At 42.9% G+C, this 21,745-nt stretch overlaps 1 protein-coding gene across 1 annotated transcript in view; it reads right to left on the bottom strand.

Annotated features, from left to right (window-relative positions):
• Window positions 1–12,944, bottom strand: part of TTC39B (tetratricopeptide repeat domain 39B) — an 87,469-nt gene extending 74,525 nt beyond the window's left edge. Inside the window, exon 1 of the mRNA XM_080940097.1 lies at window positions 12,860–12,944. Within this exon, the coding sequence (XP_080796223.1) occupies window positions 12,860–12,901 (42 nt within the window). The 5' untranslated portion in view covers window positions 12,902–12,944. The remainder of the gene's footprint in view (window positions 1–12,859) is intronic.
• Window positions 12,945–21,745: the final 8,801 nt, after the last annotated feature.

Raw genomic sequence — 21,745 nt, 5'->3', positions numbered from 1 at the left:
GTTAAGGATGAGAAATTCAGGAATTGGTGACAGCTGAGTCAGCCAGACCAAGAAGCACTCACACAAGAGCTCTATGCTAAGGAATAACTTGGCACTGAGAGGAAAAAGAGGCAGAGACGGCAAGATTCAGATGAAGAGGGGCAAAAAGCTCGACTATTCTGGTCACAGGAGAATGGTTTTCTTATAATTACTATGAACAGCCACTGCAAGTCTGTAAACTGAGAAGAAACACATAACCAGTGTCTGGAAAAGATTGAAGGGGACACAGAACAGAGAGCAGATCAGAGGGCAAAGAGGAGGCAAGGACACACATAGGGTGCTCTCCCAGGGGTGGGGCCGTGGAAGACCATTGTATGTGGTCTTACATGGGGACCACAGTGATAGCAAAGAAGACCAAAATGGAGCTACAGACTCCACAGCAGTGGCTGAAGGCAGAAAAAGGGTGACTGAGAGGTGGGGTGGGAGGATAAAGGCTGACACTCCAGGTCTTTGGGGATATGGGGCTATTTTAAATCCTTCTGCAAAGCCCTCTGTTTGCTTCAGAAGATTACAAAAGGTAAAAGTCTCCAGTGACCTCCCTTGAAATCAAGGGCTTTGTAGTCTTCAGCACAAGAACAAGAGTTCTTTAAACAACCTTAAAATACTCACATCTAACCTACTGTCATGCGATATACAGACAACTGAACTTGGGTACTTTCAAATGGGAGACTTCTTAAATTTTCTCTGACCTCTTTTTCCCCAAGAAATGATTATGCATCGTCAAATATACAGGTATACAAACTAGGAATATAAATTAAATATTGATTGATAATGAATAATTTTTAAAACTTGTTTAAAGATAACTTTCTGACGCGCATCTACTTTTAATATTTATTAAGGATGAGGGGGCTGGAGAGTGGGCTCAACACTAAGAACAGTTGTTGCTCTTGCAGAGGACCCAGGTTTAATATCCAGTACCCACAAAGTCGCTCACAACCATCTAAAACTCCAGTTCCAAGGGATCCAATGCTCTTCTGAACTCTAAGGGCATCAGACATTACATGATGCACAAACATACATTCAAACAGAACACTCATATACTTAATGAATAAAGGTAAAGGTGAAGTTTCATACTATTAAGGAGGATCTGTTTATTTTCCTATAAAGAATTATATGTTGGCTTAAGATTTGATACTGCAGGACACTAAACATCTTCAGCATTCTTCATTAAATATTTTGATTTTATAACAGTCAATACAACTAACATCACACAAAAATAGAGCATATTTTTTTATGTGTTTAGGCCATTTCAGAAATATTTGGAAATTCTGTTCTAATTCTAAACCAAAATTCACTTAACATTTGTTTAATGAAACTAAAGCCAGCAACTAAACAGCAATTCATAAATGCAAGCATCCTAGTACAATACAACCCCAGTGCAGACTACTTCATACTTAGACTGAAAAACAACAGGAGGAAATAGGAAAGCCATCATTCTACCTTGAAAAGTCATGAGAAACATGCAGTGTGTGTGACTGATATGAACCAAGCAAGTGGCTAGATATGCACAGCACCTTTAACAGCTTTATTGGGCCAAAGCACAATTGTGTTCAATACCTACCCCAAGAGTCAAGCTGTAAGTTAGGAAACTGACTTAGTAGGCCTTTCCCTTGCTTTAGCTTGTGTCCTGTGATAAAACACTGACTAATCCTACTTGAGAGGGAAAGGGCTTATGTTAGCATAGAGGTTATACATGGCCCATCACTGAGAGAAGTCAAAGCTGGAACTGAAGCAGAGACCTACTTGCTGGCTTGCTCAGCCTGCTTTCATATACAACCCAGAACCACCTACCCAGGGATGGCACAGCCCACAGAGGGCCGTTCAATTATTAATCAGGAAAATGCACCACAGACTTTTGTACAGGCCAATCTAGTGAAGGCATTTTCTTAACTGGCATTTCCTTTCCTCTTCCCAGATGACCTTAACTGGTATAAAATTAACCAGCATGAGCCAGTTGTCCAAAAAGACCATTAATACTGTTTAAAATCTTTCCTCCTCAAAATACATCTTAAAATTACTACCAGCAAATGAATATACAAGGCCAACATGATCAACATGGTTAGCTGCAATACTGGAAACAGCCTATCCTGCTCTACAAAATCCTAACCATAGGAATCCACTTAGAAACAGCAAGACTGACTAGTTACTAACCAGGAGTGCAGTCAAGTCAATATGCCAGACACTGACTGAAACACCAGAATGGCACACAGGAAGCAGAGCTACATAAAAAGTGAGCTACCACTGGGGAAGTTAGATTAGATTTCTACACTGTGAGGAGGGAGGGAAAAAGCCAACTCTGTTCATAGCTCAAAAAAGCTAGGTGGGTGGCTGGTTTGTTTTCATGTAACCCAGGCTGTCCTTAAACTGTGTAGTAGCTGAGGATGACTTGAACTCCTTATCCTCCTATCTCCCCTCCTGACTGCTGATACTGCAGACATGTCTGGTAAACATGGGCAAGAATGCATGTACTTAGCTAATGCTAATGGCCATGCAGGTATTAGGGTTTGAATGCAAAATGTCCTGACAGCCTCATTTTTCAGGGCTTGGCTTCTGGCTTCTGAGCATTTAGGAAGTGTTTGGATACTATGGATCTGACCTAATCGATGGGTTGATCCTTTATGGAGTCAGACATTATTGGAAGGCAGTGAAAAGTAGAAGATGGTTAGAAGTAAGTGACTGGGGCTGCTGTTGGGAGTGATCCACCATTCTATGACCAAGAAGACTAAAACATTTTCCCACAACCATAACATATGCTTCACTGTGTGCCTAGAAACCCAATGCCAAATGGCAAGAGAATGACCCTCTCACACAGTTAACCAAGCAAACTCCTTTAAATTCTGTCTGTCTGGTATTTTTTATCAGAAATATCAGTAACAGAAAAGTCTGACTGACTCTAATAAGGAAATTTCTCTCTCTGGCTGAGAGGATACATCATGCTGTTAAGAATTGCTAAAATCTTCCAGGGAAGAAAGGCCTCAGTTCTGACTGAACCCCAGGACACCTCCATCTCATCCTGGCTGGATCTCACAACAAATGGGTCAAAGGGAGACTCTTTCTCTTTTGGGTAAGCCAAGATTGCTAAATAGCTATGGGCCAGCAGGGGAAGCTGTGGGAGGGTTAGCACCTGCAGGGGTTGAACATGATGAAAGACTGTGTGGGAACTGCAGAGGAAACAGAGGTGGACTTGAGGAAGGACCTTGGGCATGAGACAAGGAGCACTAAGCACTCTGGAAAGGCTAATGTAAAAAGTCCACCATGTGAGCAACCAAAGGACTTGCACCAGACATACTGAATAAGAATCATTGGTAGAAAAACCCAGGGATACCCATCTTAACAAGCCACCTGCTCCCCAGCAAGGAGACTTTAAGCAGATTCAAGTGGGAACCACTAAGCCACCATGACAAAATGACCATGTTTTACCTCAAAGGCAATAATTAGTCCAGACAAGACTTTAAGGTGAGAGTGGACTCCACTTTACAAAGCACAAACTAGCTTGCTTGATGCATTGCTTTAGAGCAGAGCAAGGACCCAGACTGCCCTTCAGTGCCAACAGTCGTTACACACTGTCACCTACCTCCTTTACCTTTAACCTCTTCTACAGTGACACTAATTAAGATGGTTCTCCAGAGTTCAATCATTGGAAACTTAGTCTCTACTCAAACTGTCTTGAAAGATAGATCTTTAGGAAGTGATTACAAACTGAGAACTATGATAGTTTGAATGAGAATGGCCCTCATGGGCTCATATTTGAGGGTTTGGTCCCCAGTTAGTGGAGATATTTGGAAGGATTAGAAGACAGCCTTGTTGGAGGAGGTGTGTCACTGGAGGGGGCACTTTGAGGTTTCAAAAGCCATGCCAGGTCCAATGGCTCTCCCTCCACCCTTGGCCTACAGATTAGCCCTCTAAACCAATAATCAAGCTCCCAGTTAAATGCTTCCTTTCATAGGTTGCTTTCATGGTATCTCTTTACAGTAATAGAGTACTAAGACAAGAACAAAATCTTAATGATTGGGTTAATGTCAATTACTATTGTGGAAGAGGGTTACTTACTGGCAGTCGTGGGTTAGTAACTGTAAGAGTGGCTTATTAGGCTAGAAAGATGGCTCAGTGGTTAAGAGCACTAACTGCTGTTCCAGAGATCCTGAGTTCAATTCCCAGTAACCACGCGGTGGCTCACAGCTATCTGTAATGAGATCTGATTACCACTTCTGGTATGTCTGAAGACAGCAACAATATACTCATATAAATAAAATAAATAAATAATTTTTTTTTAAAAGTGGGTTATTAGTCTGAGGATGTGGCTTAGTTGGTGAGTGTGCTTGTCTTGTATATATGAGTTCAATACCCTCATATTGAAAATAAATAAGAAAATCAGGTTACTGAGTCAAGTGAGCCCACTTTCTCTCCCCTATAGCATGCTCCTTCCCTACATGGTGTCATGGCCATGTTAAAACACAGCAGGAAAGTCCTCACCAGATGTGGCATCTCAATTTTCAATCTCAGACTCTAGAATCTCTGCTCTCCAGAGGTTACCATATCAATAACAGTGGGAACCAGTAACCCATACATAAACATGCCTTCCCTACATCCTAGTCCCTTACAAAATTGGTGCACGAAAACCTTGCAAAAACACAGACATCCACCAACAGAAAGTGGGGCTACATAACACAAGGTCCAGAACAACCAGACGTTATACCACCATTTACTACCAATGTCAGTGGAAGAAAGTATGTTACGTCCTCTGGGGACAAATGCTAACATTCATGGGACATTCGAGAACAGATGGCCCTTTAAGTTCATTTTTCTCCCTTAGAAAAGCTTATAAATACTATATACTTATAAAGACTATAAATCTGCACCATTTACCCAGCTGGAGTCCTGGGAATTAACCTAATAGGAAACTGCATTGTCCCCCAGTGGAGGACTGCCATGCAGGGTCTGGGAGAACAAATGCCTAAGAACAATGACAGCACCAGAAGCCAGCATTTGAGATAGCACTGATACCCAACGCTAAGGCTCTGCTTAGTCTGTATACCTTCACAGCAATCTTACTAGGCAGGATAAACTGTTTTTCCTTAAGATGAAGATACCAAGAGATTAAGTAACTTACCCAATGCTGTAAAAGAAGCAGGAATCCAAGCCCACTTCCACCCGCCTCCGGTTTTGCACACACTACTTCAGAGGATGTGGCAAACAGACTAGTTTTAACTAGGTTCTGATATCTAACTAATGGGGAAGGAAGTAAGCAAAACATTCATAGGCTCCACAACATTTATGAATAAACTATATCCCTAGAAATAACCTAGTACAAGGGCCATCAAAGGACCTACGAGTCCTTAAGTACTAACTACCATATGATCTGTGTATCCTTGCTACTCAAGTGTGGTACAAAAGTAGCCACAGACAGTATCTAGACAAACAGCCATTGTTTGTATTTCCATAAAACTTTACTTACAAAATAGACAAGACAGGAGTGGGTAACACCTGTGTTAGGCCTTCCATGCGATTTCACAGGTCCCTGACCTATTTCAAAAGGTTCTTCATGAACCTTCCCATCCACCAACAGTTCTGTGACCTTTCACCAATCACTTCCTTTCGCTTTCTAAGATTCAAAGGGACTCACTCACTCTGCTGCCCAGGCTAAGCTAGCCTGGGGTTCCTGGGCACAAAGGATTCTTCTACATCAGCCTTCAATGTATCTGGCATTACAGATATGTTCTACTGTGTGAGCAAAAGCTCGTTTTGACACTGGGGACCCTCTATGCCCTCCTGTTTTGTGTTTTGTTATGAAAACAGGAAGCAACAGCGAATGCTGCATCCTTTACTTTCGTTTTTTCCCAGTCTTTAATCCTATTTCCTAGGAACAGTCCAGAGCCCAGAACTACAACCTAGGGGTAGTGAGCAAGAACCCAGGCAGGGTCAGACACATCTGAGGAAGTACACAGGCTGTTTTGTCACCTAATTCTTCGTCTCTGGGGCAGAGCCAGAATGAGTCCCTGCTGCACTGGCTTCTCCTTTCCTCCCACTGACTCAGGCCACTGAGCACCCAGGAAACTACCCTCAGATTCTCACACAGTAAGCAAAATGAGGCTGACTAGGGAGGAAGGAATCCTGGAGGAAGACAGTGAGGCCTGATTTCACAGCCCTGCCCAGAAACCCACTGACCACTCAGAGCAGACCAGTTCACCAAGTGCTCAGTGACTGAGCCCTGCTGGTGTCTATGTGAGTAATGCCAGCTTCCAAGGGCATGGAGCAGCAGCTGTGTCTGGGCCTGGCCTCCCCTTGTGTCAGACCTTGAGTACATTACTAAACTGCATTCACTAAGGATAAATGTTCCAAGCAAACAACAGTGCTAGCCTGCTCTTTAATTCCTCACACTTCCACAAAGGTGCCACCACCACTGCTCAGTGTCTCCGGATTTTACAAAGAATCTCCAGTTGATGTCTTGGTATAAGGAAACATATTCTGTTATAATGCTGTAGAAGGTTGACAGTATCTACAGTAGTACTGACTCAAAATTAATGCAAAAGGACTCATATTGGTGGTGGTGGTGAATGCCTTTAACCCCAACACTGGCACAGGCAGGTGGAGCTCTCAGATCAAGGCCAGCCTAGTCTTTGGAGCAAGTTCCAGAGTTCTGGGGCAGTCAGGACTATACAGAAAAACCCTGTCTCAAAAAAAAAAAAAAAAAAAAGAAAAGAAAAGAAAAAAAAGAAAAAGAAAAAAATCTAAAAGCCCCATATACTCTGCCCCTAAACAGGTAAAAGATTCACATATCTCCCCATTTGGGGAAGGGGGAAACAAACAAACAAAAAACAAAAGCAAAACAAAATTTTAAAACTCATCTAAGCTGGTTCAAGGCCTACCAAAACCTGGCCAAACAGTCTCAGCCAATTCTCCAGTGCTCTCTGCCACAGGCACACACCAACTATGGCTTCATTTCCACCACTCCTTTCCACCATGCCTTTCCTCAAGCTTTCAGCTCCCACACTGGCTACTAAAATTCCACCTCTGAACCCGTTCAAATGTCACCTTCTAGATGACAGATGTCAAAACCGGAAAGAATTTAGAGACACAGCATGCATTTCAGACTGCTTGCTACCCATTAAGAACCAATCCCACCCCCAAAATAACCAAGGCCCAGAGTATTAAGGGGCAAGTTCTAAGTCACTGCCCTTCCCAAGGTCTCAGTCTAGAATCCAAGTCTTGACCTCCTTCCCTCCCAGGCAGGACACACCTTCAAAACCACACCCTGCTGACCATCCATACTGAACTCCCTTCACACCAAATCCTGTTAACCTTTATTCATCCTGTAAATGAAAACTTCACCTTTCTCCCAGTGAGATACCCACTTCTGTGTCCCCAGTGCCAGCTGGCACCTGACACACCCAGACCCACCCTCCAGAGCCCCACCCAGAGAAGAGTTTCCCATCTCTAGCATTTCCCACCCAAGAAAGACTCTACCACTTATTCGTTACCATAAGATCCAACTAACATATACTTCGTTAGATAATTTTAAATAGCCAAGGTACTTGTCCACAGAATACAGCAAAAAAGCATCAGCTACCTGTGTGTGTGTGTGTGTGTGTGCGCGAGCGCACACACACACACACACCACATGCATACACAGGGTCTTTAGATACCTAGAGTTTAAGGATCATAATACCATTAAGAACTCCCAAGTATTCCACACCTCAAGAGTCCCTTCAGAGAGCTTTGATGACTTCACCCACATGGCTGTCTGGCCACAGGGGAACAGAGATCTGTAGTATGAGGGAACCCAGACTCACTGGGCCTAGGGATGGAAAAGGAGTTCTGACAGATCTGCTAACAGGGGGCTTTCTCCTCCTGTCTTTCTCCCTGCCTGAAGCTCACAAGTGTGGCAGTGAATGTGTAGGGACTCCAGAAGACTCCACTCAAGACTCAAAACTGGGCCCCAGAGGGGCAAGCTGGGGAAACTGTCCATAGACGACTGCAAAATGGAAACCAAGAGTCTCACGATTAGCAACAGACCCAAGGCAGAGAACCAAGAAGGCAGACACCACCTGGAAGGATGACACCTGCCCATGTAAGCAGCGGAAGAAGGAAGAGAGGTACCCAAGTCTGTGGAGGGGTGGGGAAGACCAAGGAAAGTTCTGCTAAGAAAGTTGCACTCCAGGACTAGCTAGGATTCCAAAAGACACTCTATACCCAGCATCTCAGCAACTGGCGGTGGTTTGTTAACCTGAGCTCTACTGATAGTAACTAGTGCAGTTTCCTTCCATTCACCTGCATTACCCATTTACAGACAACCTGCCTACTCTAAGTCCAGGTTCCCCCAATAAAGAAACTCTTTCTGAGCCACAGGGTTTACCCTGCTGGCTTCCTTACCTGCATAAGCACCCATCCAATAGGAATAAGAATGAGCCCTTCTTCTGCTCAGATGCATGCCCCCATCTCCACCCAACTTGAGCTTACTCAGGAACCAGAATTACCACTGCATGGCTGTTCCTTCTCCCACACCTCTGCCCCAAGCCAAGTCCTCCTCCTTGCTCTCCCCATAGGCCCTGCAATTCAGTCTCACCTCTCCAACTCCGCACCCCCGCTCTACTTCAAGCCTCATCCCAACCCATATGAGTTGTTGAAACACCCTTGGCTCCTCCTGCCTCCACAATCTGAAAAGTAGGGAGACCTGGGAAGGAAAGGGAGGCTTCACTTTAGACTGTGGTTGAATCAAAGCCTGTCAGTGCTTGAGAACCAAGAACTCCACAGGATTAGCATTTGCATCAGGCCTTTCTCCTTCCGCACTTGCCATTTTCTAGAAATCTAACCAGTAACTATTTATAATAAAATGGGGTGTGGGCTGGGTGGTGGTGGCACATGCCTTTAATCCCAGCACTAAGGAGACAGAAGCAGGTGTTCTAGGACAGCCAGGCCCACACACAGAGAAACCATGCCACAACAAAACAAAATTAAGTTCAATTTAATTAAAAACTAAAAAGGTGTAGCCAGGCATAGCAGTATATTCCTTTAATTCCAGGATTCAGGAAGCAGACAGGTGGATTTCTATGAGTTGGGAGCCAACCTGGTCTACATAACAATTTCCAAGGTAGCCAAAGCTATACAGTGAGACATTAATTACCTCCTTCAATGATTTCCAGTATCATTCTAAAGCAATTGTGGCAATCAGTTTTACTAAAACATCATCAGCTGAGCACAGCGTCACATGCCTATCAGCCCAGTACTGAGAAGGCAGAGGCGGTATGTGGGAACTTGAGGTCAGCCTAGTCTATAAGGTCAAGTTCCCAGTCAGCCACAATACATAGCAAGACTCCATCTTTAAAACATACATACATAGACACATAGAACAGGCCATGAACACCATCCATAAGCCATTTCTTCACATGATTAAGTGTTTAAGGTTTTTGCTTCATTATGCTTCCCTATTTGCATCTGCCCATAAAACTTTAACAATGTGATGTATGCATTGTGTAAGAGAATATATACATAGCTTAATTTTATCATTTTTCTTGGATATTCTCTGTATTTACATTTCAAGTGTTATCCCCTTCTCTCCCCTCCTATCCCTCCTCCCCTTGCTTCCATGAAAACAGTCCCACTCCCAACTACCCACTCCCACCTCAGCGCCTTGGCATTCCCCATGGCTTAATTTTCTTAATAGTGGGTTCAGAATAACTAAATAAAACTGTAAATGTTAAATCCAAAATTTAAATCTATTAATAACCTAATAACTGTATTTACTGAATGACTTTTAATTTTAAATGCAATTCATATGTGTACAAAGTGTTCATTTCTATTAAATCACAATGTACATAAAAATAAAATAAATTTAAAAAAGAAATGTAACTATACTTCTCTTTGCAGAATCTAAAAGGTCATTGTAAATAAATTTATTTTTATTTTATAAACACTGGTGTTTTGTCTGCATGTATGAGGGTATTGAAACTGGAACTGAAGTTACAGTTGTGAGCCACCATGAGTGCTGGGAATTGAACCTGGGTCCTCTGGAAGAGCAGCTAGTGCTCTTAATCACTGAACCATCTCTCCAGCCCCCTAATAAGTCATTCAAAAACCTGTTTTAAAAAACAAAATCCACCCAAGGAATACTTAGAATAAGTTTCCCCATCACAATCAATTCTGTGGGTACTTAGGAAGAAAAAGTATTCCCATATTAGTCATGACCTCAAAAAAGGATCTCCCTCCCCACCTACCTCCCTCCCACCCTCCCACCCCCTAAAAAAAAAAAAAAAAATCCCTCGAACTAGAACATTTACATATAACTAGGCCTAACTCCTCTAGACTAGGAAACTGAATAAGCCCTCAGGGGCTGAGTGATTTATCAGTCAAGGTCACCAGTCAGCCTAGTATTGCTGGATCTCCCAATCAGCACTAGCTTGGCACCTAAGATAATCAGATGCTTGCCATTTTACCGACTGAATGAACGGCCATAAATTAATCCCACAAATACACATAAGTGAGGCAACAAGATTAGAGCTTCCTGGGCTACAGTGCTTTGTCCCTTTTTACTTCCCCAAAGCATCAAATAATGGCCAAGAAGAAAACAAAGTGCTCTAAGTAAAACCTTGGATAAGCTGCCTCCTGACTACACACTCACCTGGTGAACCTGACAGTCTCCCACTCTCAGGGTAGAGTTCTTTTTTTGTTTGTTTGGTTTGGTTGTTCTTGTTTTGGTTTTTTCTTCCTCCTCTAACACCTCCCCTGCCCCTAGACTGGCTTTCTCTCTCCCAGGCTGTCCTGGAACAGGATCTATAGTATAGGCTGGTATAGGATGGCCTTGAACTCAGAAATTCGCCTGTCTCTGCCTTCTGGGTGCTAGGACTGAAGTCATGTGCCACCACTGCCCATCGAGGTAGAGTTCTTTAATCCACTTACAATTAGGGATTTTTCACAAGTACTTCAAGAATATTACTTACAAAACCCTAATGCACACCTGCTCATTCACCCTAAATGGGTTCACACATAACTTCTCTCCCTGCCCACTCTGAGAGACCTAGACATCCAAAGCTGTACCTTCTCTCTCTGAGGTATCAGATTTAAACACACAACACTTTAAGGACTCAGTAAAGAGTGGATAAACTTAGGCCCACATACCTGTACACCATGAGAGTAAAAAGTAGATTTGGTCTGAGCAATGAGTTTCTTTGTGCTTGAGTTTCACCTAAGACTAATAACTAGCATGAAATAGCATCGTAATAGTCAATCAGTGATAAGGTGAAAACTGATGAAACCAACTCTTTTCTGCAGTCATGCATTCAATCAACAAACATGTATTCAAGTCTTTGTGCCAGGTTGTCTGCTGCTCTGACACCTAACTTCCACATGAGCTCCTGAGTTTGTTTTATTGGCAGTTGAAACTGAGTGACCTATGTCTCAATATGCCAAGACAATCCCACTTAACATCTCCTGTGATGGCTTCCATTTCTGCAACAGTAAGCAAGAGTCAGAAATACCACTTTACAGTTATGAGCTGCTCTGGGTCTTAATTTTTTTCTTGATTTTTTTTGGGGGGTGGGGGGAAAATCCATGCTAGTGGATTTTTTTATGTGCCTAGAACTCATCAAGTAGATCTGGGTAGCCTTGAATTTGTGTTTCTCTTGCCTCAGCCATCTGAGTGCTGAGATTACAGACCTTTATCACCAGGCTCAGGATTGTTCCTTCATTTTCAAAACAAATAAATTAAATGGTTAGGGACAGGGAAGCAGCTGGAGACACGCCTGGGATAAGCAATTGAGACTACTATATAGACTCTACCATGCCAAGACTATGACTATTTAATGTATACATAAGAGGGAATATTAGAAACTTCGGAGAAAGTGATAAATGGTCAAAGTATTATAGTGGTGTGTTACCTGGATTACAGAAAAGACCTAGGGCTGTTAAATTAAAAAGGGGAGGCAACAGGTCATACTAAAAGACCCAAGTAAAGCTATAAATAAAAGTTGTCACAGAAGAAAATAATAATATGCTATCTCATTGTTTGCCTTGTGTATAGTTAGAAGATTCAGCAACACATCCGTGCCCCCTGGGCAAGCACTAGTTCCCCGGTGTGTGGTCTTGGGCCCACAGCTCTGGTTCGACTAAACTGTCGGTAACATAAAAATCAATCCTTCGCTTTTTAATCGGTTCTTAAGGTCAACATTTAAAGCTCAATATTTACGCGTTACCAAGATCTTCTGGCAGTAAAGACAGAATCCTAACTCACTGGCCTCCTCCACATCATCATCTATTGCATCATTTAAAACCAAAGCTTCCTCAAGCAGCGACCTGTAAAATTCAAGTCAGGTAAAATGGCAGCAGAAGCGGCAGGAGCCTGACCCTCAACTTGAGAGCTGAGCGCGCGCTCCCAGCAGCAGCAGAGTGCTGAAGGAAGTGCTGGAATCAACAGGTCGGGCGCCCCCGCCCGGGAGCGTTCAGACCCCGGCGCCGGACGAGGACCCCGCAGGTCACATCGGTAGCCCAGATAGGCGAGGCCGCCGGCGATTCTGGACCACAAGGGACGTTTCCCGGCCGCGGGGCTCAGGCTCGGGCCCTCGGGCCCGGGGTGAATAGGCAGCCCTACCCCACCCGCCTGGCGGACACCCCGCGGAACTTCCACAGAAAGCGACAGTCGGTCCAGAACGACTCCGCAAAAGCCCACTGGGTCCAAAAAGGCTCAGCCTGGCTCTAGGCTGCTCTGCCTGGCTCCTCGGCGTGAAAGACAGCCCCGTCCACCCTCCGGGCCAGCCGAGACCCCGCGGGACTCCGCATCCCTCCCACGGCCGCCGACGCCCGGACCAGCCCGCTCTGCCAGTCCTCGCACCTCGTCCGCGTCCAATTCCACTCGGCTGCCCACAAGCGCCATGTTCCCCTCCGCGGCGGCCGCACACTCACAGGGAACTCAGAACCGACTCTTTCTGGGCTCTGGGTTCAGCCCAGCGCCGGTGGAGGAGGAACCAGACTGTCCCGAGCGACCGGACCCAGCCGTCCCCGCCCCCGGCGCCGCGGTATCCACTGCGCACCCAGTACCCAGGCGGATGCCAGGCTAATGCCCCGCCCCCTCGTCGAATAGCCCCGCCCCGGCACGCGGTCCCCTTAGAGAGCAGCCAACCAGATTCCGTGGGGAGGAGTCACACATAGTCAGCCGGTACTGGAGGGGGTGGGGGTGGGGGAACCTCTGGTGTCCTGGCCTCCCTAGAGGATTGGCAGGAGCCTGGATCGCGCAGGGTTGACAACCCAAGGTCGTGGTTGTGCTCCCTCTATAGCTAGTGGTTCACCTAGTCCTTGGTCTGGAACCAGATTGTTCGCCCAGAGCATCTGGCAGATGCAGCTAGAGAACAACCACGGGTCACTGGTCACCTAGAGGCTTCTGACACATCACATGCCCAAGAGCTGTGTCAAGAACATCCTCTCCAAGGGAGAGATAGAAGCTCAGTTTTGCCTATGTGTTTGCAAAGCAACGGGCTTCAGTGTGACTTCAGTGTAACTCAGAAACCTGTACAATTCCCAACACGCTCCAGGTTATCCTTGCTACCGTGTCTCTCACTCAGCTCTTTTGTAAATCCAGATAGACTCAATATAATCTGTGCTTGAATTAGCCATGAGGATAGGGATGCTGTCTTTTTCAGTGCAATATTTCTAGGACCTTCTTGTGCCTTTTGCAGTATCTGTTGACTGTGTTTGGAAATTGATTCCTGTTTCTGGCTTGGAAAATAATTGAGCAATCCAACTGGGGGGAAAAAGTTAAAACTATATATATTAGGGTTGAGAGTCAGCTTTATTTTAAATTCCCCTAAGGGTGTAATTTGGTGAAAAATGTTACAAAACACCCCACTCATCTAGAGCACCCATAAAATTTTCTATCCCTGATCTGTGGTATCTCCAGACACCAAACTTCTATCATTACTATCACTACACCCCACCTTGTTGTATGCAGTCATTTACATACTCAGTATCTGATTTATGCTACTTGTCTGTCTGTAAACATAAAAACAAGAAACTAACTAATTTTAATTGAGAACTAGCCTTTCACGAGGACTATGCTGGGGCCCTTGTACGTTATGTCTCACTCATTTTCATAAGAAGATGGACAGAGATCAGTAAACTGAAACTCAAGTTTAAGCCACATTCCTAGGGTCAGGATGCTAAGTAAAACAGTAAAACAGAATCAGAAACATGGCAGTCTGGTGGCAGCACCTGGCTGATAGCCGGTCTCTCTATGACTACAGCCAACCCTCTTTTTCTCCCTGTGGATTTCAGTAGACTAACTAAGAGGAGGCCTATTAACACAATTTCCCATGAGTCACCATGGCATCCTTGATACCAGCTTCACAATGTTATTGTCTCCAAGTGTCTTTGACACAGCAGCAGTAAAAGCCAGTTAAGGGAAGACTCCTTTTAGTCAAGAGAATACAATATCTACCTGGTTGGAGAATTGACATTTCTCTGAGGCATGTCAATCATCTGGCTTAGACACCAACCCTTAGAAGGTGGGCTCTGAAGCCTTGATAAAGATAAGTGGAATGCTTTCTTCATTTCATGAGATAATACACTTTTCTTTGCTAGACACCCACACACATGCGCATACACACAGTCTCTTAGAGAGCTACCAACATGCAGCTTCCTGAGTCTGCCTGCTTTTCTGAGTTTATGAGTTACTCAGAAAAGCCAAACTTTTCCTTTTCTTCTCTTTTCTAAGCCTATATTCTCTAAATATAGCTCCTCCCCATCACATGTCTCACTTCCATGATGGCTTAAAGAGTTCTTTTTTTTTTTTTTTTTTTTTTTTTTTTTTTCCTTCTCCTTTTGCCTCCTCTGAGAAGCACCTGAGGTTTTTGGTTCGCCTGCCTTGGAGTTTTTTTGTTTGTTTGTTTGTTTGTTTTAACTCTCATAAAATTGTCCTCTGACTTCTAACTGAGTCCATTCTTAAATTATTTTATGGATGAAACTAAGAACCTCCCAAGAGGAGACCTTGATTTCCTCAGTATCAGTTAGTTACTATGAAGAATCTCCCAAAATTTCTAGTAACATCTTTGTAACCATTTTGTAACCAGACTGGCAGGGATAATGATTGTAGAAAGAAAGAAAGAAAGAAAGAAAGAAAGAAAGAAAGAAAGAAAGAAAGAAAGAAAGAAAGAAAGAAAGAAAGAAGGAAGGAAGGAAGGAAGGAAAGAAAGAAAGAAAGAAAGAAAGAAAGAAAGAAAGAAAGAAAGAAAGAAAGTATGTGTGCCCCTCTAATTGTTTCTCAGATTGTCACAGAAATGGATCTCAAGAACTCAGAACTCCCTTCAGGAATCTCATCCTAGAAGGAGAGAAAGCCTAACACAGCAGTGTGGTAGAAATGACCTTTTCACAGATGTTGCCTAAGACCATCAGAAAACACAGAGATTTACATTACCATTCATAGTAGTAGCAAAATTACAGTTATAAAGTAGCAACAAAAATAATTTAATGGTTGGAGGTCACCACACACAAGGAACTGTATTAAGGGTCACAGCATTAGAAAGTTGAAAAATACTGTTCTAAAACAGGAGCCAGCTGAAAGGGAAACTTTTCTAAGAGATTTACAACTTGTCAAACCACTTTGCAAAAACAAGGATGGACAAGACGTGGACAGCCCAGATTCCCATACCTCTGATACTCTACTGAATCCTTAACTTCATTTCAGGATCTTCCTCTCAAAGCTGGACCTGGGGCAAGGGGAGATGGGAAGGGTGTCCCTCTGGATCTTTGTCCTCTTCTCAAGGTGGCCACATTGAATCAATCTTCTTTTTCTGCTTTTCACCATTAATTTGGGTTAGGAAATATGGGTGATTGAACTTGGCTTGCTGGGACACAGGTCATAACTGGGCTGGTAACAATTCCTAACCCCTCTAAATAACAGGAGAATGAGTTTGATTGAGGTGACAGACACTAATTAAGCACTTTGCTGGCTGGAGATGTAGCTCAGCCAAGAAAATGTTCCACTAGCATGGAGGACAGATAACCTAGGCGTATCCTGGTACTGCTGAGACCCAGTGTGGTGGGTGATACAAGAGAGTCAAAAATTCAAAGTTATCTTCCTCTATCAAGTTAGAGGCCACCCTGCACTACATAGACCTTTACTCAAAAGGAAATTCTTACACTGTACTCTTAAAATAGGTAAATTTTATAGTTATATATATGTGTGTGTGTGTATATATATGTATATATATACATATATATATATATATATATATATATATATATATATATATATATTCTTAAGTTGCTTAGAATCAGACATGTGGAGTAGTAGAAAGGACTTAGATGTCATTTAGTGCCTGTGAAACATCAGAATACCAATGAAAGTTTCTGTCACCTTCTTAGCTACCCCACCCTACCACCACGTCCTGTTTCTGCTTCACTTTCTGAAGCTAGATTTCCTGTCTGAACCAGCCTCTACACTATTACTCACTCCTGATGTTTCTTTTTAAAAGTCATTGCTTCCTGGATTCGAATAGTACACTTTGATGGGAAATTATCTTATTGGTGATTTCCTCTCCCATTTGCTTGTTATCTTCATATCACTTTCTTTTTTTTTTAAATAAATAAACAAATCTTTAATCTCTTTTTTCCTCAAAAGAGTAATGGCTTAGTTCTGTGGAGGCAAAGGATGAACTGATTTTCGAATTTGGCAATTTCTTTTTTTTTTTTTCTTCTTTTTTTTTCTTCTTTTTTTTTCTTTTTTTTTTTCCTTTTTTTTTTTTCATATCACTTTCAACTCCGCCAGTGTTGAAGAGATTTCAAAGCATGTGGCATGGATTAGGGACATAATTATATTATAATGAGAACAAAGTTTATTTTTAAAACATTTCTATTTATAAGCGTGGGTTCGGTGGAGAATATATAGATCAGAGATTAAACCTAAAGTCCTATATGTCCTCAGGTCATGTCAACTATTTGTGCTTCCATTGTAAGTAATAAATGTGTGGTAGCCACTGGAACATCTAGTCTCTGGTTTTTTTGCTCTTAGCTGAGGTTGGCTTTCTTTTTCAGCATAGAAGTAGCTTTCTAAGATCTCAGATGATAAATATAAAACAGTTCTTTCTCAGTGAACAATTAGGATGGGTTCACTTGATAAACAGAACTCTCCTTGCCAGGAATCATTATGCTCTGGTCGGAAAGTGCGATTACTAAGAGAGTCCATTTCCTGGCTTATCTAGTATAAGAATACTTCACTTTAAAGCCACACATACGAAAGAAGTTTAATTTCATATTGGTGACAGCTTCCTTCTCACTATTTATGGACTCTCTACCCTTGGCTGGAGTGAGGATTTTGTTGATGCCTGATTTAAATAGAAGCTACATCTTCACTTGTGTCAGGGCAGCTCATATCTATGCAAGCACTTGTTACAAATCATGTTTATGGATGGGGTTGTCTCTCTTCTCAGATAGAGCTTCTCCTTCTAAAATAGCCCCTCCCTTTCTGCCACACTCTGCCCCGCCCTCCTGCGGTAGTTACTTACCACTCTTCTGATGAATCTACTTCATTTGCACAGGTGTTCACTTGCCTAAATTCTGTGACCCGCAGCAACACCCCCTCCATTCCACTATAATGTAGGCTGTATGCTTAATAAGTGGCCATTGCATGAATAAAATATAAAATATCCATAATACATTAAAAATTACCTGCTCTGCAGGCAAAGGTTTTGCCTTGTAAACACAAGGACCTGAGTTAGATCCTCAGAAGTCACTTTTCACAAATCAGGCATGGTGGCCGACATGCATTTGTAATCCCAGATGAGAAGTCAAAGATAGGCAGAGGCCAGGAGCCAGCATAGCACATTTGGCAAGTTCTAAGTCAGTGAGAGCCCATGTCCTCAAAAACAAACAACAAAAAACAACATGGGTGGAGCCAAAATGTCAGCCAAGGTAATCCTCTGACCTCCACACACAAGTGTACATGTGTTTGCACTGCAGAAGAGCTAGAGCTGAGCGTGGAGCACATACCTGTAAGGTGAGTGAGTACTCTGGAATTAAAGTTAGGCACGCAGACAGGCAGGAGATGCTGTTTCCTAAACAGAATAGCTGTCTTTAACATCTTTTTTTTTTTTTTTTTAATTATTAAAAGTGAGACACATAGGACTTGGCATAAGGTAAGTGAATGAAAAAAAATTATAAGGAAAGGTCACTGCTGCTTCTAGATATGGTGGAGGAGAAGGTTTATTACAAATATGTGGGAGAGCATAGACAGAGGCAAACAGATCTGGAAGCCTCCAGCGTGATAATAACCACGAACCACGTGGAGAAAGGGGAAAAGGAAACCAAGTATAGCAGCCAGGAGGCCAAAGGTACAAACAGAGCAAAACGTGTGGGTAACCAAATGTCTGGATTATATAAAGAAGAGATTCTGGAAGAAGGGCATCTCAGCCCCAGAGCTGGAGAATTCAGAGTAGAGTGCTTGTTTGCCAGGTGGGAACTGAGGGATCCTGGGAGAACTGAGAAGCCGGGTCCACTTTGATATGTTAAATAGGCCCCTTCCTCCCTCTCCCCCCCTTCCCCCCTCGCCTTCCCACTTACGGGAGACCCTTAGGGAAAAAAAGGAAGCAACAATACAGACTCACTTCCTGAAAATGTGATTTCCAACAAGTAGGAGCACATCTGTAGCAACCTTCATTGCTTTCTGTCCTCCATGCTTTCTTTACACCACGAAAAAGAAAATCTGCTTTTTTTACATAAGACAGCACAGTGTCCTACTAAAAGCTTTCATTCCAAGGACTTCTCTGCAACTAAGAGTGGCCAGTCGGGGGGGGGGGGGGGGGGGGGGCTGGTAGAGTGCTCATCCAGAATGGAGGGAACCTGGGGTTCAGTCACGACTACTGCTTAAGGTGGACATGGTGGCATGTGTCTGGAGGCGGAAGCAGCATGATAGGAATTCCACAGTCACTCTTGGCTATATAAGAAGTTCAAGGTCAGCCTGAAATGTAGAAAAACCTGCCGCACCCTCCTAAAAATGAGGGAGGTGAAGCAATCGTGTGTCTGGGTTTGAAATATGATGGTGGACACCTATAATCCCAATGCCTGGGAGGTGGGAACAGGAGGATGCAGGGTTCAAATGATGGAATGCCTTGGGTTTGACCAACAGTACCAAAAAAGAGAAAGAGACCATAAGGGTGTCTAACCCTGGGACAAGAGACTGGGGTGCATATTTTACATATCAAAGCTACCTAGCCCTCAAGTTCCCATAAATTTTCTGACCTCCTCCCTATGTAATCCAAGCATTTAGCCTCCCTGCCACCCTCCTCTTTCTCCTTTGGGGGGAGGGCAAGCATGCCTTTTCTCTTTTTTCTTCTTCCCCCACCTCCCCACTGCAACTTCCCTGGCCTCCTTTCTTGGGGCTAGTGAATTTGTCCACCCAAGAACAGCTTCCCAATAAACCTGCCTTTTATATATTCTAATCTGGTTTTAATTGGCTCATTTCACTAATGGAGAAATAACCTATCAAACACAAAGTGCTGACCAATGAGAAATATTACAGTTGACATCTAAGAAGGCTGTTTAAAATAAATCCCATTTTTCTCTTCTACCATGCCTCATTCTCGTCAACTTAAACACCAGTAGTAGTTGGAGCTTCTGTCCCATTGGCATGAGGCAATATCATCAGAATGGAAGACATAATCTTGGATACTTGAACAAAATGTTGGGCTTCCTGTGAGCTGTGGAATTTCCACACAAGTCTCTCTAAACTATCATCCTTTAACTTCTTAGTGCATGAATGATTGACCAGTAGCTATCTCTGTTTGGTCTGTTATTACTTATTATAATACTAAGTATGAACTCTCAAGGCCTGGTTGCCCCAGAGAGAACAGAGAGTCTGAATGTAGACCCAAATAACCTTGCCCCATTAATTGGTAAATTTTGCTGATTGGTAAACAAACATGCTTTCAGTCTGTAGCTGGACAGGATTGAGACAGATAGAGCTTGGTGTTCCTGGACTTGGTGTTTGAGGAGAGTGAGAAGGTAGAGAGCAGGAAAAGATGTTATGTTCTAGGTTAAGAGTCAAGAAAGCATGGCCATGAGGGCTGGCCAACTGGAGTTAAGAGCAGCCCAGATGAAAAATAGTAAGTAATAACTCAGGATTATTAATAGAAAGGTAGATTCTAATAGCATAGAGGGTAGATATCTGTCCAACCTTAATGATAATAAAGGCTTATTATAAATATAGAGGTTGTATGTGTCTTTTATCCAGGAACTTAATGGTCAAAGGCAGGGTAAAAGCCCTGGATTGAGATAAAATATTTTCTACAACAATCTTCATCCAGACATTATTACACTAAGATTTCAAAATAAACATAATTCAAAGTGTTATTGTATGGACAGCTACTCATTCACTCATTCTAGCAACATCAGTTGAGAATTTCTGCTCAATGGCCAATCAGAACAAGTAATTTAAGCAGTTGTGGGACTGTACGTTTTTTCTTTTGAGAAGGTCTCCCTAAGAATTTTTCCTCTGTTCTATTATGACTCTCTGATATCTTTGCCTTCATATACTAGTGCCCTCTTCTGTCCCCAACTTCAAATATTTTCCACATTCTGACAAATACTCTCATTTTTAAAAAAATCTCCTTGTGGCAATGTATACATAGTTACAATAATTCTTTGATTATCTCCTTTCTTTCTTTTTACTTTCTTCCTCCTCCTTCTTCCTCTTCTTCCTTTTCTTCCTCCTCCTCTTCATTTTCTTTATTTTAGATTTATTTATTATGTTTGTCTGGTCTTTTGTGTGTCTGCCTCTATGTGCATGCTGTGCCTGAGAAGATCAGAATAGGGTGTCAGATCCCCTTGGAACTGAACTTACTAGTGTTTGTAAGGTACCCTATGGGTCCTAGGAACTGAACCGAGGCCCTCTGCAGGAGCAATCAGTGCCCTTAACCACTGAGCCATCTCTCCAGTCCTTTGTTTGATATTTTTGATACACGACCTTGCTCTGTAGCCCAGGGTAGCCACAATTCCTGATCCTCTTGATTTAACCTCCCAAATCTTAGTGACATGGGTTAAGAGCAACAGTCTCGGCTTTTAGTGAGTCTAACTCAGGATGCCAGGCAATTAATGGCCACCAAAGCCACTGGCTTCAGAGTTCTTTGTCTAATTCTCAAAAGAAACAGAAAGTGTGGGTAAGAGTGAGAAATGTGAGTGAAAACATGTTAAGAGTTGTCAAGAGTAGATGTTCCAAAGGAGGAATACTACGAGTATCATTTTTGCTGTCTTGCCCAGTGACCTGAGGGAAGTTATAACCAGAATTAGTGACTGATGTTATCTTTATTGAGACTGGTCATCTTAGAGAACATCACTGGCCAAGCTAGTAAAGGGTCCACACATGTTAGAATGCTCTCAACCAGAGAAGTGACTATGTGTCATTCATCCAATCAGGGAGTAGTCACATGTGTATGTGACTAGTTCATAAGCCATCACTTCCTTGCCTAAGGCAAGTCTAAATACTGTCTCAGTGAGGATTTCAGGAGTATAGCTCCATGACTGGTTGGCTTTATCCATATCTAACAATTCTATTCTTATTTGCATTAACCATATATCTGTCTGGGCTTTGGTTTCTACACCAGCCTAGAAGAGGGGCATGACACAAAACATTTTTGCAAGACAGGCATATAGAAACATCTGTGTTCTAACATTAGTTTTGGCTCAGCACTTCAGTGATAAGCCCCAAGTGTCTTTAAAGGGAGGGTTCTCAAGT

This window comes from Micromys minutus (assembly GCF_963924665.1).
Source record: "Micromys minutus genome assembly, chromosome: 28".
Classification (NCBI taxonomy): domain Eukaryota; kingdom Metazoa; phylum Chordata; class Mammalia; order Rodentia; family Muridae; genus Micromys; species Micromys minutus.
Note: the sequence above shows the minus strand (reverse complement) of the source record. Positions and strands in the feature narration are given on the sequence as shown.